At 36.5% G+C, this 13,067-nt stretch overlaps 1 protein-coding gene across 1 annotated transcript in view; it reads right to left on the reverse strand.

The window, feature by feature from the left end:
• The window catches only part of Itga2 (integrin subunit alpha 2), a 71,305-nt gene that overhangs the window by 37,942 nt on the left and 20,296 nt on the right, over positions 1-13,067 (reverse strand). Inside the window, exons 7-11 of the mRNA XM_090331955.1 lie at positions 7,204-7,354; positions 6,754-6,919; positions 4,532-4,608; positions 2,531-2,669; positions 908-1,053 (exon numbers count right to left, since the gene is read on the reverse strand). Of these exons, the coding sequence (XP_090188081.1) occupies positions 908-1,053; positions 2,531-2,669; positions 4,532-4,608; positions 6,754-6,919; positions 7,204-7,354 (679 nt within the window). The remainder of the gene's footprint in view (positions 1-907; positions 1,054-2,530; positions 2,670-4,531; positions 4,609-6,753; positions 6,920-7,203; positions 7,355-13,067) is intronic.

The raw sequence follows: 13,067 nt of genomic DNA on the forward strand, positions 1-13,067 counted from the left end.
ACAAGAATCACCAAGGAAGTGTCTATAAAATACAGATTCCTGAGTCCCATTTCCAGGTACTCTGATGAGGCACGTGTAGTGTGATACACAAAACAACATTGAACAGTACACATCCTAGGTATTTCTGTGTTCGTGGGACAAATAGCCCTTAAAGCTATGTAACAGGGTACTAGAGAGAAAGGAAGGAAGAGCAGAGGCAAGAGAACAAACACTTGTGCTTCCATCATGAAATATACTAGAACTCAGACAGTTTCAAATGCTGTGTTATCAAATTGCAGGGAATCCAGCATTTTATTATGAATAATTCTTGAGGAAGAAAAGTTTTCTAGGTGGAAAGATTTGGAAAAAAATACGAATGATGTCAGTTTCCCTGGTGCAGTCCAGAACAAGTAAATTGTTATCACATAGTTTGAGAGACTCAGATGAAGATAAAATAAAACAAACAAAGCCAAGAACATGAATATGCCTCCCCTTCAATGTGTTCAATACATGTATTTGTAATTACCTCTCAGGAATTTAGGAATGACTAGGAAATTAATAACTCCATAAAATATGGAGTATTTTCTCAAAATGGAAACAACTTACAATATTAAAGAGGAAGGAAAAATATGTGACAATAGCTCATCTGTGGCTGAGGAAAATGTACAGGAACAGCAGATGTCACCACACAGGAATGTGGTGAGCCCTATAGAATTAATGTTCACGACAGCTCAACCCCAATAAAGCTCTGTGATCTTGTGGTAACTTGTCCAAAGGCAGTGGTAAATCTTCTAATACGGTCATGAAGGATTATGGTCTACACAGTAAAAGGACATTACAGAACTGAACACAGAGAAGGCACTAAATGAATGCCAATTTCCATGAATCACGTACAGACTTTCCTCTTGCTCTGCTAAGTTGTATTTACCTGCCCTCCTCTGTAAGACTGGATAACCGTGACATTGCCATTCTCATTCACAGTGTACAGGATGATGTGACCAGTGTAATTGGCCCGAGGAGCACCAGCAACAAAATGGACATTTTTTTCAGTTGAAATTGCAGCAACAGAATAACCTGGGAGAGGAGGAGTCACAGGGTAAGTGCCACTGGATATCTCAGCCAGATAGGTCACAAAGCCTGAGATAACATGACGCTCTTCAGAGTTACGTGTATTCTTGAGTATTCTGAGAACAGAAAGCCTACTTGACCCACAGATTTATTCCAAGCAGATTGGATCAAACACAGTAAAACAAAAAACAATCAATTAAAAAAAAACAAAAGGGATTAAAAAATAAAAACCTTTCCATTCTCATGTATGCATTATATAAGATACTTAGTCCATTTTGTATCTTCCTTTGCATTTAGATCCTTATACGATCTGTGAAGTGGTTCCCTGCCCCTAATTTTGTGAAAATATGATCCCCACCCCCAAAAGCAAATTGCACTCCAAAAGCAAAATAAAAGCTGATGTGCTTCACTGAACGGATAAACATTTTAGAATAGTATGTTGGCAGTGTTGTTATACTAACATTGGACAGGATTATTGAAGGGAAAGATGAACCAAGTAGATTCTAAATTCTATGCATCTTCACCAGGAACAATATCTTCTCAGTGATAGTCTCTGGAGCCATACAATTGCAGATGCGAAAGTTTTATTGCATATTATTTCCAATATATAAAGTAATTTCTCACTGCCCTTCCACTCAAAGCCCTGTTCAGTGTAAGTAGAGTGCCATCCTGTAAAGCTGGCCCTCAATTTTTGGGTATCTTCTTCAGCTATCAACGGAGTTGGCATTCAATAAGTATTTCTTAAATGAATAAATGACCTGAAAAGGTAATGTTGCATGATGGGGAGAACACAATCCATGAAGTTAGCCAGTCCCAGGTTTCTGTTTTAGAGTTGCTGCAAAGTAGGTTGTTAAACTTCAGGTAAGTTATTTCCTTGGTTAGCTCTTGAAGGTAAAATAGCCTTAAGGGGTTGTTGAAAGGACTTACATGTTTACAGGGATAGAATGACCAAATAAGGAATGTCCCTAAAACAGATGTTCAAAATCAGTGCCTGTTTATTACAGGAACAAATAGACACTAAATAATAGACTACTACTTAATATACTGGCTTTTAGACATGACTTCAGTTCTGAAGTTCATGTTCACAGAAGTACAAATGACTGAATATCCAGAAGAGGTTAATATGACTGATGTGCTTGGCAAAGAGGTAACATACATATATACAGCTTTATATTTTTATATATACACAGATATGCATATAGACATATATAATCTCTAAATTATTCTCTAATCAACTAGTTAACCATATATTTAGTGTACATATAATTAGTATATATAACTATATATAGTAAATATATAGTTATATATACAGCTCTCTCTCTATATATATCTATATATATGCATATAGTTAATTAGAGGACAATTCAGAGGTTTGACCTGTGGAACTGACCCTAACGTTCAATAAGGAGCTACTTTCATGGAAGATCATTTCAATTTCTTATAGATGATTTCGATTTCCTGTACCACTACTGCTATGCCTTACCTAAATATGAACTGTGATTTTTATCTTGAAGAATGTGTTCAAATGCTTGTTTGGGAAAGATAAAGTGCTCATGAGGTGTATTCTGGACAACAGTTCCACTCCAGTCAAAAGCTCCCACTGCACCCAGTGTGAGAATATGCTGAAAGAATTGAACAGTAAAAATCATTAAGACAAGTTAACTTGCATGAGTAAGAATGTAGGGGAGGCAAAACACTGAAACAACATTGTGTCTAGGCACAAAGAAGTAAAACATTTGTGAATGTCTTTTAATATACTTTAGAATCATCTCCATAAATTCATACCATAGAACATGGTCATGAGCTCATGGGATATATATATATATATGCATATATATATGGATAAAATATAGAGCTGTGTGGAATGGGTTACATAGTCACCTTCAAATTTCTATTCAAAGACATACATTTGCAAATGCTGTGTCCTTAGGAGTCTCTACACAGGAGTCAGGTATGGATTTCTATTCCCTCATATTCATAGAAAAAGCTTACAGTAAAGACGAGACTAACTTGAATCACCAGAAGTACGGAACCCACAGAAGGAAGAGCGATGTCTTTGTTTTGTCAGCTGCATCCTTAGGTTCCTTTTGACCTGTTCCATATTTGTATGCTTGTTCACAGTCTAGGGCTTAAACTTAGGGCTGGAATTCTGACCTGAGCGTTTTCTTTTTTGCTCAAAACTAGCACTGTATCACTTGAACAAGAGCTCTTAGTCCATGTTCTTGGTAGATAATTGGAGATACGAGCCTCATAGACTTTCTTCCTCTGTCTGGTTTTGAATCATGAGTCTCAGATCTTAAGACTCTCAAATAGCTAGGATTACAGGCATGAGCTACTCTGCCCAGCTTGACCTGTTTGTACTTTTAACTTGTTCTCCCCTTTTGAATCTTGCTCAGTTACATTTCTGGCATCTATATTTCTACATCCCATTTATATGATAATAGCACAGCTACAAAGAGCACTTGCAGCTGTGACAGCTAATCTATGGGAGAGAAAATAAAGGCTTATTTTCCTTCAGCCCTGAAGGGTAGAAGGAGAATGAAGGAGTTAGGCAACTCTGGATTGGCTCAAAACCAATGCAGAACACAGGCTTGGTCAGCACAAGATATATTTTTATGTTTTTGACCTTAGTTATTAGAATTATGTACATAATTTCAGCTTAAAATAATAAATATGGAAATAATGTCTTATTTTGAGGAACTTTGTGGAATTATGAACAAAGTTCTATTTGCAGATTTATTTTTTTTTCTGTGGGAAGGAGTCACACTTTTCATAAGTACTTCTGAGAACTGATAATCCAGAAAAGGAACTTTTACTCTGGATAGAAAATTCAGAGTGCTTGGTCCTTGCATCTGCTTATAATATTGTCTGAATTTATGTTGCTCCCTAAATATCTCCTAAAGTGTCACATCTTTTTGTCCCTTTCCTTATACCTATACCCAGGTCCTGGGAAGAACAAGAATCAGTGGCCTGAACTCAGATGTTTCCAAGAAACAAATACAGACTTCCCTGAGGTAAGACAATGATATTTTCCAATCCTATTTCACATTTTCCTTAATGTCTCTCTTTTATAAAAACAACAAAAAATATTTTTGATCTCAGCTCTCAGACAAAGAATTTAAGGTCAATGCAGAATGCAAAACTGTCAATGACAAGTATTTCTGAGTTAAATTCTCTCAAGGGAATGCCCTCAAGGGCAATAGTTGATATTTATATTCAGTGTTTGTGTCCTGATTATTCAAAGTCTTCCTTATATATTACTTTTTCCCACTAAGAATCTGTTCAGAATAGGGAAGGAAAGATGTTGTTAATCTTCATTGTTTTAGATGATTACTCAGTAGCTCAGAGATACCTCCAAACTGTGACTAAAAGTTAAAGCAGTAGGTGACTCGAAGGTTGCTTTGCCTACTATGACTGCGCTGCTATATATAGAATTGATTGATGCCAAGTGGTAGTATAATTTGAACTTATGTGATCTACTCACATTTTGTGGAGAGTAAGCTGCACTGAATCCCACTTGTGACATTTCTAACTGGAAGTTTTCACCTCCTTGAACAGTACCTAGGAAAGACCATTTTTTAAAAATTATGACTGCCAGCAATTTTAAATCAAGTTTTCAAATATAGCTCCCCATATTTTCACATTATACATGTAACATTTTGATTTATGCCCTAAAATATAGGACTAGAGAATTCTGGCAAAAAGAAATCACTAAGAAAGTAGTGTTCAAAGTTGGCTTTAATTTTAATTAATCACTAATATACTTAATAGACTACTTATGACATTCCTAATATCAAAGAACCTTCGATAAAGCAAGGGCATGAAAGGTGAAAATTGAGGTTACAATTGTCTTTTATCATGATTTTCTTAATGTAGCTAACACACTAACTGGATTTCTAGCTATTTTTTTTTTGCCAGTTCTGGGGCTTGAACTCAGGGCCTGAGCCCTGTGCTTGGGCTTTCTCAAAGCTACAGCTCCATCACTCTTGCCACAGCACCACTTCAGGATTTATTCTATGTATGTGGCACCAAGGAATTGAACCTGGGTCTTAGTGCATGCTAGGCAAGCACTCTACCACTAGGCCAAACTCCTGGCCCCTGGATTTCAAAAGCTTTTACATTTTCATATAACCAGTACACAAATAGCTCAGATGGAGCTGAAGAATTAGGCAATTCATTTGTAGGGAAAAGACAGACAGCTATTTCATTAGCCATCAGAACTTACAATTCAAGACTTACCAAAAGTTTCTCCTAGTTGTACATAAGAGTTTTATCTCTGTCTAATGTCCTAAGAATCGATTAGAATTCATCCAGTGAGACTGGGGTCAAACTAGGAACATTTCACTAATGTTCCTTGAAAGGAAGTTGTACTCTTTACTGAAGAGAAGAAACTGTCCAACAAGACAGTGATGTTTAGAAAATGTAGTAATTTATACATAATGCATAGAGGAGTTTTTGAAAACAGTACTCCTAAAATGTTTTTAATATTGCATAATATACAAAATTATTACTAGCCAAATTTTAGATCACACTATAATTGTTTTTATTCATGCTAGTGCTAATGAATATCATTATAGATGGCTTTATAGTTTTGTATTATTCCAAGAAATATTAGATTTGGATGATAATTTTAAGTAACTAAAAAGTGTCATGGACTATTTAAGAAGCCATCCAATTTTTTGGATACTAGTCAGGAGATCAAGATAAGCCTGGGGGCCGGGAGTTTGGCCTAGTGGTAGAGTGCTTGCCTAGCATGCACGAAGACCCAGGTTCAATCCCTCAGCACCACATACATAGAAAAAAGCCAGAAGTGGCGCTGAGGCTCACGTGGTAGAGCTCTAGCCTTGAGAAAGTCCAAGGACAGTGCTCAAACCCTGAGCGCAAGCCCAGAACTGGCAAAAAAAAAAAAAGTTTTTTTTTTTTTAAAGATAAGCCTGAAGCAATAAACTAGCTTCTATAATCCCCTGCAGTCAGTTTCTAAGACAGCACCTCATAGGCAGGTGCTCAATAAAACACTTTTATGTAAAACTTAGTTTGGGGTAGCCATCTGGAGCCATGACCATGTGGAGCTTTTAAGTGATTTTAAAGTATGTTGCAGTCTTCTGTATAATGAATGTCTGTATATGTTATGTATCTGCACTATAGACCCTATATGTAAAGCATTATTAATCCAATAAACATACTATTCTCCTCAAAATAAACTGTTAAAAATTCTTTACTGTACTTTCATAATATTAAGAGCATGTATGCTTATTATAAACAAAGAACTATCAAAATTATATATCATAATATAAAATGATTATAATAGAGATTACTAAATTATTTCTTCAAAGTCATAAGAGCGTTTCATGTTCTTGACAACGTGGGCTTCTTTGTTTTTCACCAGCATTTGTAAGATTTACCATTATCGATCTTTGTAAAAGTGGATTTTAGACAAAACATAAAAGTGCTTGAATTTGTATGTTTTAAATAATTAATAAAGCTAGAAATATTCTTCTTATGTTTGCTGGCCATTTGTGTTTGATTTTTTAAAAAATAAACTGTTTATTCAAGTGCTCTGTTTTTTTATAATTTGATTTATGTTAGTTTTTAAATATGTCATACAACTTTACATTCATTTGGCAAGAATTAGATAATAAAATAACAAATTCTTAAGAACAGTTTTTAAAAGAAATTTCTTGGAATGGGGCTTTTTTCCTTTTTTACCTTCAATGCTGAAAATTTGTTCCCCTAATGTCCCAGCCTTTTCGAGTAGAGCTGCTTCATCAGATACATTGAAAAAGAATCTCTCTGTTGGAACACTAGCAATTGCTTTGATTTCTTTTATTAAATTTTTAGTATCTAGAGCATTTCTGTTTAAGTACCCAAGAACCTTGAAAACAGAAGAGGAAGAGAAAAAAATGTCATTCCTGTGCTACTCAAGTTTTCCTATTAGCACATTTTTCTCTCTGAATATCACAGACCCCTTTGGGAACATAAACCAAGCAATATTTTTGCAAACATTTGTTTAGCCAACAGGCATAAAAAGCAGTACAAAGCAGGGAAATAGCAAAAACCTCTCAATAATCAACTTCCAGCTGCCAGTGTGGAAGTGCAGAGCTCTCAGTGGACATTTGCCCAGCCATCGCAAGACGAATGAGAAGAAAAGCCACTTACTGCAATGCCAAACCTCAGTATACTGTCATTGTTGCATTGCTCTATCACCCTTTCCATTATAGCCCCGTCGTGGGATTCGCCATCAGTTACAACAACCATAACTTTCGTAGCACCTCGTCGTCCTCCATTAGCTGGTAAATAAGCATAATCTCTGTGGCAGATAAAATTGAAAATGAATTTTCAAAACGTGGAGTTCATTTATAGAAATCTAGTTCCAAACAGAAATTGGAAATTATCTTTTTTTTTTCAGCACAATACAGCATGGTATTGCATTTAAGGACGTTTTATTTGTATAATTCTTGCTTGATACTAAAGATAATTTTGGTAGTGTGTGTGTGGTGTGTGTGTGTGTGTGTGTGTGTGAATTTGCCCTCAGAATCTTTAGAATTTATTTATATAAAGCATATAAATTAAATTAATATTTATGAACAGGGCAAAGATATTCTTGTCATTAATTTTACTCATTAGATCTATGTTTACTTGACATTTAATTAGGTTTTAAAAGTACTGGGGACGTGGGGCACTAGTGAGTCACACCTGTAGTCTTAGCTACTCTAGAGGCTGAGATATAAGGATTACTATCAAAGCCAGCCAAGTCAAGGAAAGTCTATGAGGCTTTTATTTACATTAGTTACTAAAAAACTGAGCAGTTGCTCAAGTGACAAAGCACTAAACTTGAACCCAAAAGTTCAAGGGACTCTGATTAGGACCTAAATTCAATCCCCAGAATTGGTGTACACACAGAGAATTAAAGTAGGCAAAAATAAAAGCAAACTATTTAAAAAGAAAAAAAATTGACACCAAGTCCCTTTTTTTCCCCAAAGGTTAACACTATTTTGTTTCTTATTTCCTTCTAGAAAACATTCTATTTGGATGTAAAATGCATATATTCATAGTCTAGAATCATTTGAACAAATAATGTTGGATTTAAATATTTATATTTCATTTTTAAGGTGATTTTCTTATATTGGCACATATAAAGCTTTTCTTCATTGACACACAATATTTTATTAGTTGGAGACACCGGTTCATTTAACCTGTTCTTTAGTTTTTAGCCTATATTAGAATCTCAATGCAATTTTTCCTCTTTGATGATTGTTATTAGATCAGGAAAGCTACTTCATACTGATTTATTAACTAGCCTATTGCCTATGAGATGGCTGGACCCTAAAGAATGTCGTAATGCACACCAAAGAGCTTCAACAGACTGTACTTTCTCTCCTAAGAAACATGCTTTTGAGACGTGAGGAAAATCACCAGCTAATGGGAGAAATGGCTGAACTATATATGCCAAGGAAATGAGGAGGCAGATATTTGGGAAGCACAAAAATAGAAATGACAGGATATGGTGACTGACAAGGTCACAAGCTAAGGAGGAATGGAAAGCAAATGAAAAAACAAAAAAAAAACCCGAAAGAACCCCAAACATTAAGTCTTTGTCTGAAGGACTAAGAGAACAGGAAGTGGCATGGCCCAAAATGGTCAAGTCATGAGGGAAAGGAATAGAAACAGGAGTGATAGGGAAAGAAACAGAGCCAGTTCATTCGCAAGAACAGGCCTGAAGATCAATGGAATAGAACTGAGGACCCAGATATTAAACCACAGACCTATGGCTACCTAATCTTTGACAAGGGAGCCAAAAAAATAGAATGGGAGAAAGATAGTCTCTTCAACAAGTGGTGCTGGCAGAACTGGTTAAGCACCTGCAGAAAACTAAAGTTGGATCCTTCTGTGTCATCCTGCACTAGAATTAACTCCAAATGGATCAAAGACCTGGAGGTAAAAGCTGACACACTAGACTTTACAAGAAGGAATAGGCCTCCTTGGCACAGGTCGAAACTTTCTCAACAAGGACCAAGAAACACAACAAATCAGAGAAAGGCTGGATAAGTGGGACTGCATTAAACAGCAGAGCTTTTGTATGGCAAAGGACATAGCTAGTAAATTAATTAAGAAGCCTACAGAATGGGAGAAGATCTTCACTAACCATACAACGGACAAAGGCCTCATATCTAAAATATATCAACAGCTCAAAAAATTGAATCACTCCAAAACTAATCTCCAAAGAAGCAACCATCCCATCAAAACATGGGCCAAAGACTTAGAGTCTTCTCTGAAGAAGAAATAAGAATGGCCTATAAACACATGACATCTCTGGCCATAAAAAAACGCAAATCAAAACAACTCTAATATTCCACCTCACTCCAGTTAGAATGGCCAGGATCAAGAAATCTAGTAACAATAAATCCTGGAGGGGATGTGGCCAGGAAGAAATGCTACTACACTGTTGGTGGGAGTGCAAACTCATTCAACCACTATGGAAAGCAGTATGGCAGGTCCTCAAAAGACTAAACATAGAGCTCCCCTATGACCCAGCAATTCCACTACTTGGCATTTACCCAATCATCTAGAAACAAGGACATACTAAATCCACTAGCACAATGATGTTCATTGCAGCACTATTTGCCATAGCAAAGATATGGAACCAACCTAGATGTCCTTCAGTTGATGAATGGATCAACAAGATGTGGTATTTGGACACAATGGAATTCTACCCTGCTATCAGAAAGAACGACATTGCCCCATTTGTTAGGAAATGGAAAGACTTAGAAAAAAATCATATTAAGTGAAGTAAGCGAGACTCAAAGGAACTTAGGCTGAATGGTTTCCCTCATTTGTCATAATCAGTAGAAACCTTGGGCTCTCCTAGCAGAGATTTGCAGTAGAGCAAAACCTTGATACATAAGGCCATATAGTATGACGCTTAATGAAAGGACCTCTAGGATATAGAAACAAAAGCCATATAATGAATGATTGTTCTTAATGTACTATGTTATCTCTCATCTCTTTTGCTGTCCCTTGATTATCTTGTATTGTTACAGTATCTCACTTTGTTACGTGACTTATCGGATATATTTGTATTTGGTTATTTGAAATTGAATAGGGAAAGGGGGAAAACAAGGTGAGGGGTGGGGGAAGGGAACTGGGGATCAAGACATGTGAAAGGGTATCAATGTATGTGAATTAATGCACCTCCTATCTGGCAAATATCATGTAACCCTTCTATTATTTACAATAAAAATATATGGAAAAGAAAAAAAGAACAAAATCTAAAGACATTAAGCCAAATAGTATGACACTAAGTGCAAGGATCTCCAGGATAAGGAAACAAAAGCCATATAATGAGTGACTGTTGTCTTTAATGTACTATGTTATCTCTCGTCTCTTTTGCCATCCCTTGGTTATCTCATATTGTTACAATTTTTCACCTTGTTATCTGATATATTTTATATGTGCTTAATTGGTTATTTGAAATTGGATAGGGAAGGGGGGAATCAAGATAAGTGGGGGGAGGGTGGGAGGGAAATGGGGACCATGTCATGAGAAAGGGTATCAATGTTTATCAAGTTCTGCACCTTCTATCTGGTGAATATAATGTAACCCTTCTAATTAATTTACTAGCTATGTCCTTTGCCATACAGAAGCTCTGCAGTTTAATGCAGTCCCACTTATCCAGCCTTTCTCTGATTTGTTGTGTTTCTTGGTCCTTATTAAGAAAGTTTTGACCTGTGCCAAGGAGGCCTGGTGTGTCTCCTATTCCTTCTTGTAAAGTTTTCAGTGTGTCAGCTTTTACCTCCAGGTCTTTGATCCATTTGGAGTTAATTCTAGTGCAGGGTGACAAAGAAGGATCCAACTTTACTTTCCTGCAGGTGCTTATCCAGTTCTGCCAACACCACTTGTTGAAGAGGCTGTCTTTCTTCCATTCTGTTTTTTTGGATCCCTTGTCAAAGATTAGGTAGCCATAGGCCTGTGGTTTAATATCTGGATCCTCAGTTCTATTCCAGTGGTCTTCAGGCCTGTTCTTGTGCCAGTACCAAGCTGTTTTGAGAATTATAGCTCTGTGATAGAGTCTAAAGTTTCGCATTGAAATTCCTCCTGCGCTATTCTTTCTGCTAAAAGTGTTTTTGCTATACGGGGTCTTTCATTATTCCATATGAAATTTTGGATTGCCTCTTCTATTTCTTTAAAGAATGACATTGGGATATTGATGGGTATTGCGTTGAATTTGTAGATAGCCCTTGGCAAGATTGTCATTTTCACGATGTTGATTCTTCCAATCCAGGAGCATGGGAGGTTTTTCCATTTCCTCAGTTCTGCTTTAATTTCCTTTTTCAGGGTTTTAAATTTTTCATCAAAAAGGTTCTTTACATTCTTAGTTAATTCCTGGGTACTTTATTTTCTTTGAGGCTATTGCAAAAGGAGTTGCTTTCCTGATTGTTGCCTCATTCCTCTCACTGTTGGCATAGAGGAAGGCAGTTGATTTTTGAGAGTTAATTTTATACCCTGCTACCTTGCCAAAGTTTTGAATCAGCTCAAGCAGCTTCTGAGTGGAGTCTATAGCCTTCTTTAAATACAGAATCATATCATCTGCAAAGAGGGAGAGTTTCACTTCCTCGTTCCCTATTTGGATCCCCATTATGCTTGCTTCTTGCCTTATTGCTCTGGCTAGGAATTCTAATACTGTGTTAAAGAGGAGTGGAGAGAGTGGGCATCTTTTTCTCGTTCCTGATTTTAGAGGGAATGGCTTTGGCTTTTTGCCATTAAGTATAATACTAGTTGTGGGTTTGTCATAGACTGCCTTTATTATACTGAGGAATGTTCCATGGATTCCTAGTTTCTCCAGAGCTTTTAGCATAAATGGGGTGTTGGATCTTCTCAAATGCCTTTTCTGCATCTATTGAGACAATACTGTGATTCTTGTCCTTGCTCCTGTTGATGTGTTGAATTATATGAATTGATTTGCGTATGTTGAACCAGCTTTGCCTCCCTGTGATGAATCCTGTTTGATCATAGTGTATTTTTTTTGATGAGTTGTTGTAGACGGTTGGCCAGTATTGTGATAGGAAAGGGGGGAAAACAAGATGAGTTTGGGGATGGGGGTGGAGGGAAATGGGGACCAGGACATGAGAAAGGGTATCAATGTATGTGAAGTAATACGCCTTCCATCTGGCAAATGTAACCATTCTATTAATTACAATAAAAATTATATGGAAAAAATTAAAAAATATAATGTAACCCTTCTATTAATCACAATAAAAAAATTTGAAAAAAAAAATAGGGCCAGTTCCGGACATGCTGAAGTTGGTTAGTGAGACAATGCTCCAAAAAGAGAACCTGAAAGCCTCTGTGACATTGGGGTGGGAGTTCAGCACTGACAACAGAACAGTGCAGAAGGAGCACAGAGCTGATGAGGAAGCCGAGGGGAGACATGATTTCTATGGGAGAGAAGCTGTGAAAAAAAGAAGGGGGGCGCTTCCTGGTGAATAATTGCTGACAAAACATTGCCAGAGGACCTAGAAATGTGCCCTGTCATATGACAACTAGTGGAGAATAGTAGTGTGAAGGGGGAGGTAGGCAAGTTGAGACAGGAGGAAGGACCACAGGCTGGGTATCTCTCATGTATGCCTGGTAGAAGAGCCATCTGGCATTGGAAAGAAACTGCACAAGATAAAATGGCAGAAAATTTATTAAGAAAAGGCAAATTTACTATTCGCTTTTATTTATTTTCTAACAATAGACTGTTAGTATTTTTTTCCTATTTTTTTTTTTTTGGCCAAGTATAAAATAGAGCAAAAGGCAAAGGGGCCTGATAACAGCAGAACTAAGATAATTACCACAAGGAACACACTATTACTTGTAAATTTTACATGTCCTACTGGTTCTAACAGTACAATAAATATACTCATTTCTTACAAATTCATGTGTCCATTATGTAATATTGATAATTCACATGAAATATTCCAATATTTTAATCCTTTGTAGTTTTGATAAAAATTAATGATAGATGGCTCCATTGCCCAGTA

The sequence above is a fragment of the Megascapheus bottae genome, chromosome 4, assembly GCF_031878675.1.
Source record: "Megascapheus bottae isolate mThoBot1 chromosome 4, mThoBot2.hap1, whole genome shotgun sequence".
Lineage (NCBI taxonomy): Eukaryota > Metazoa > Chordata > Mammalia > Rodentia > Geomyidae > Megascapheus > Megascapheus bottae.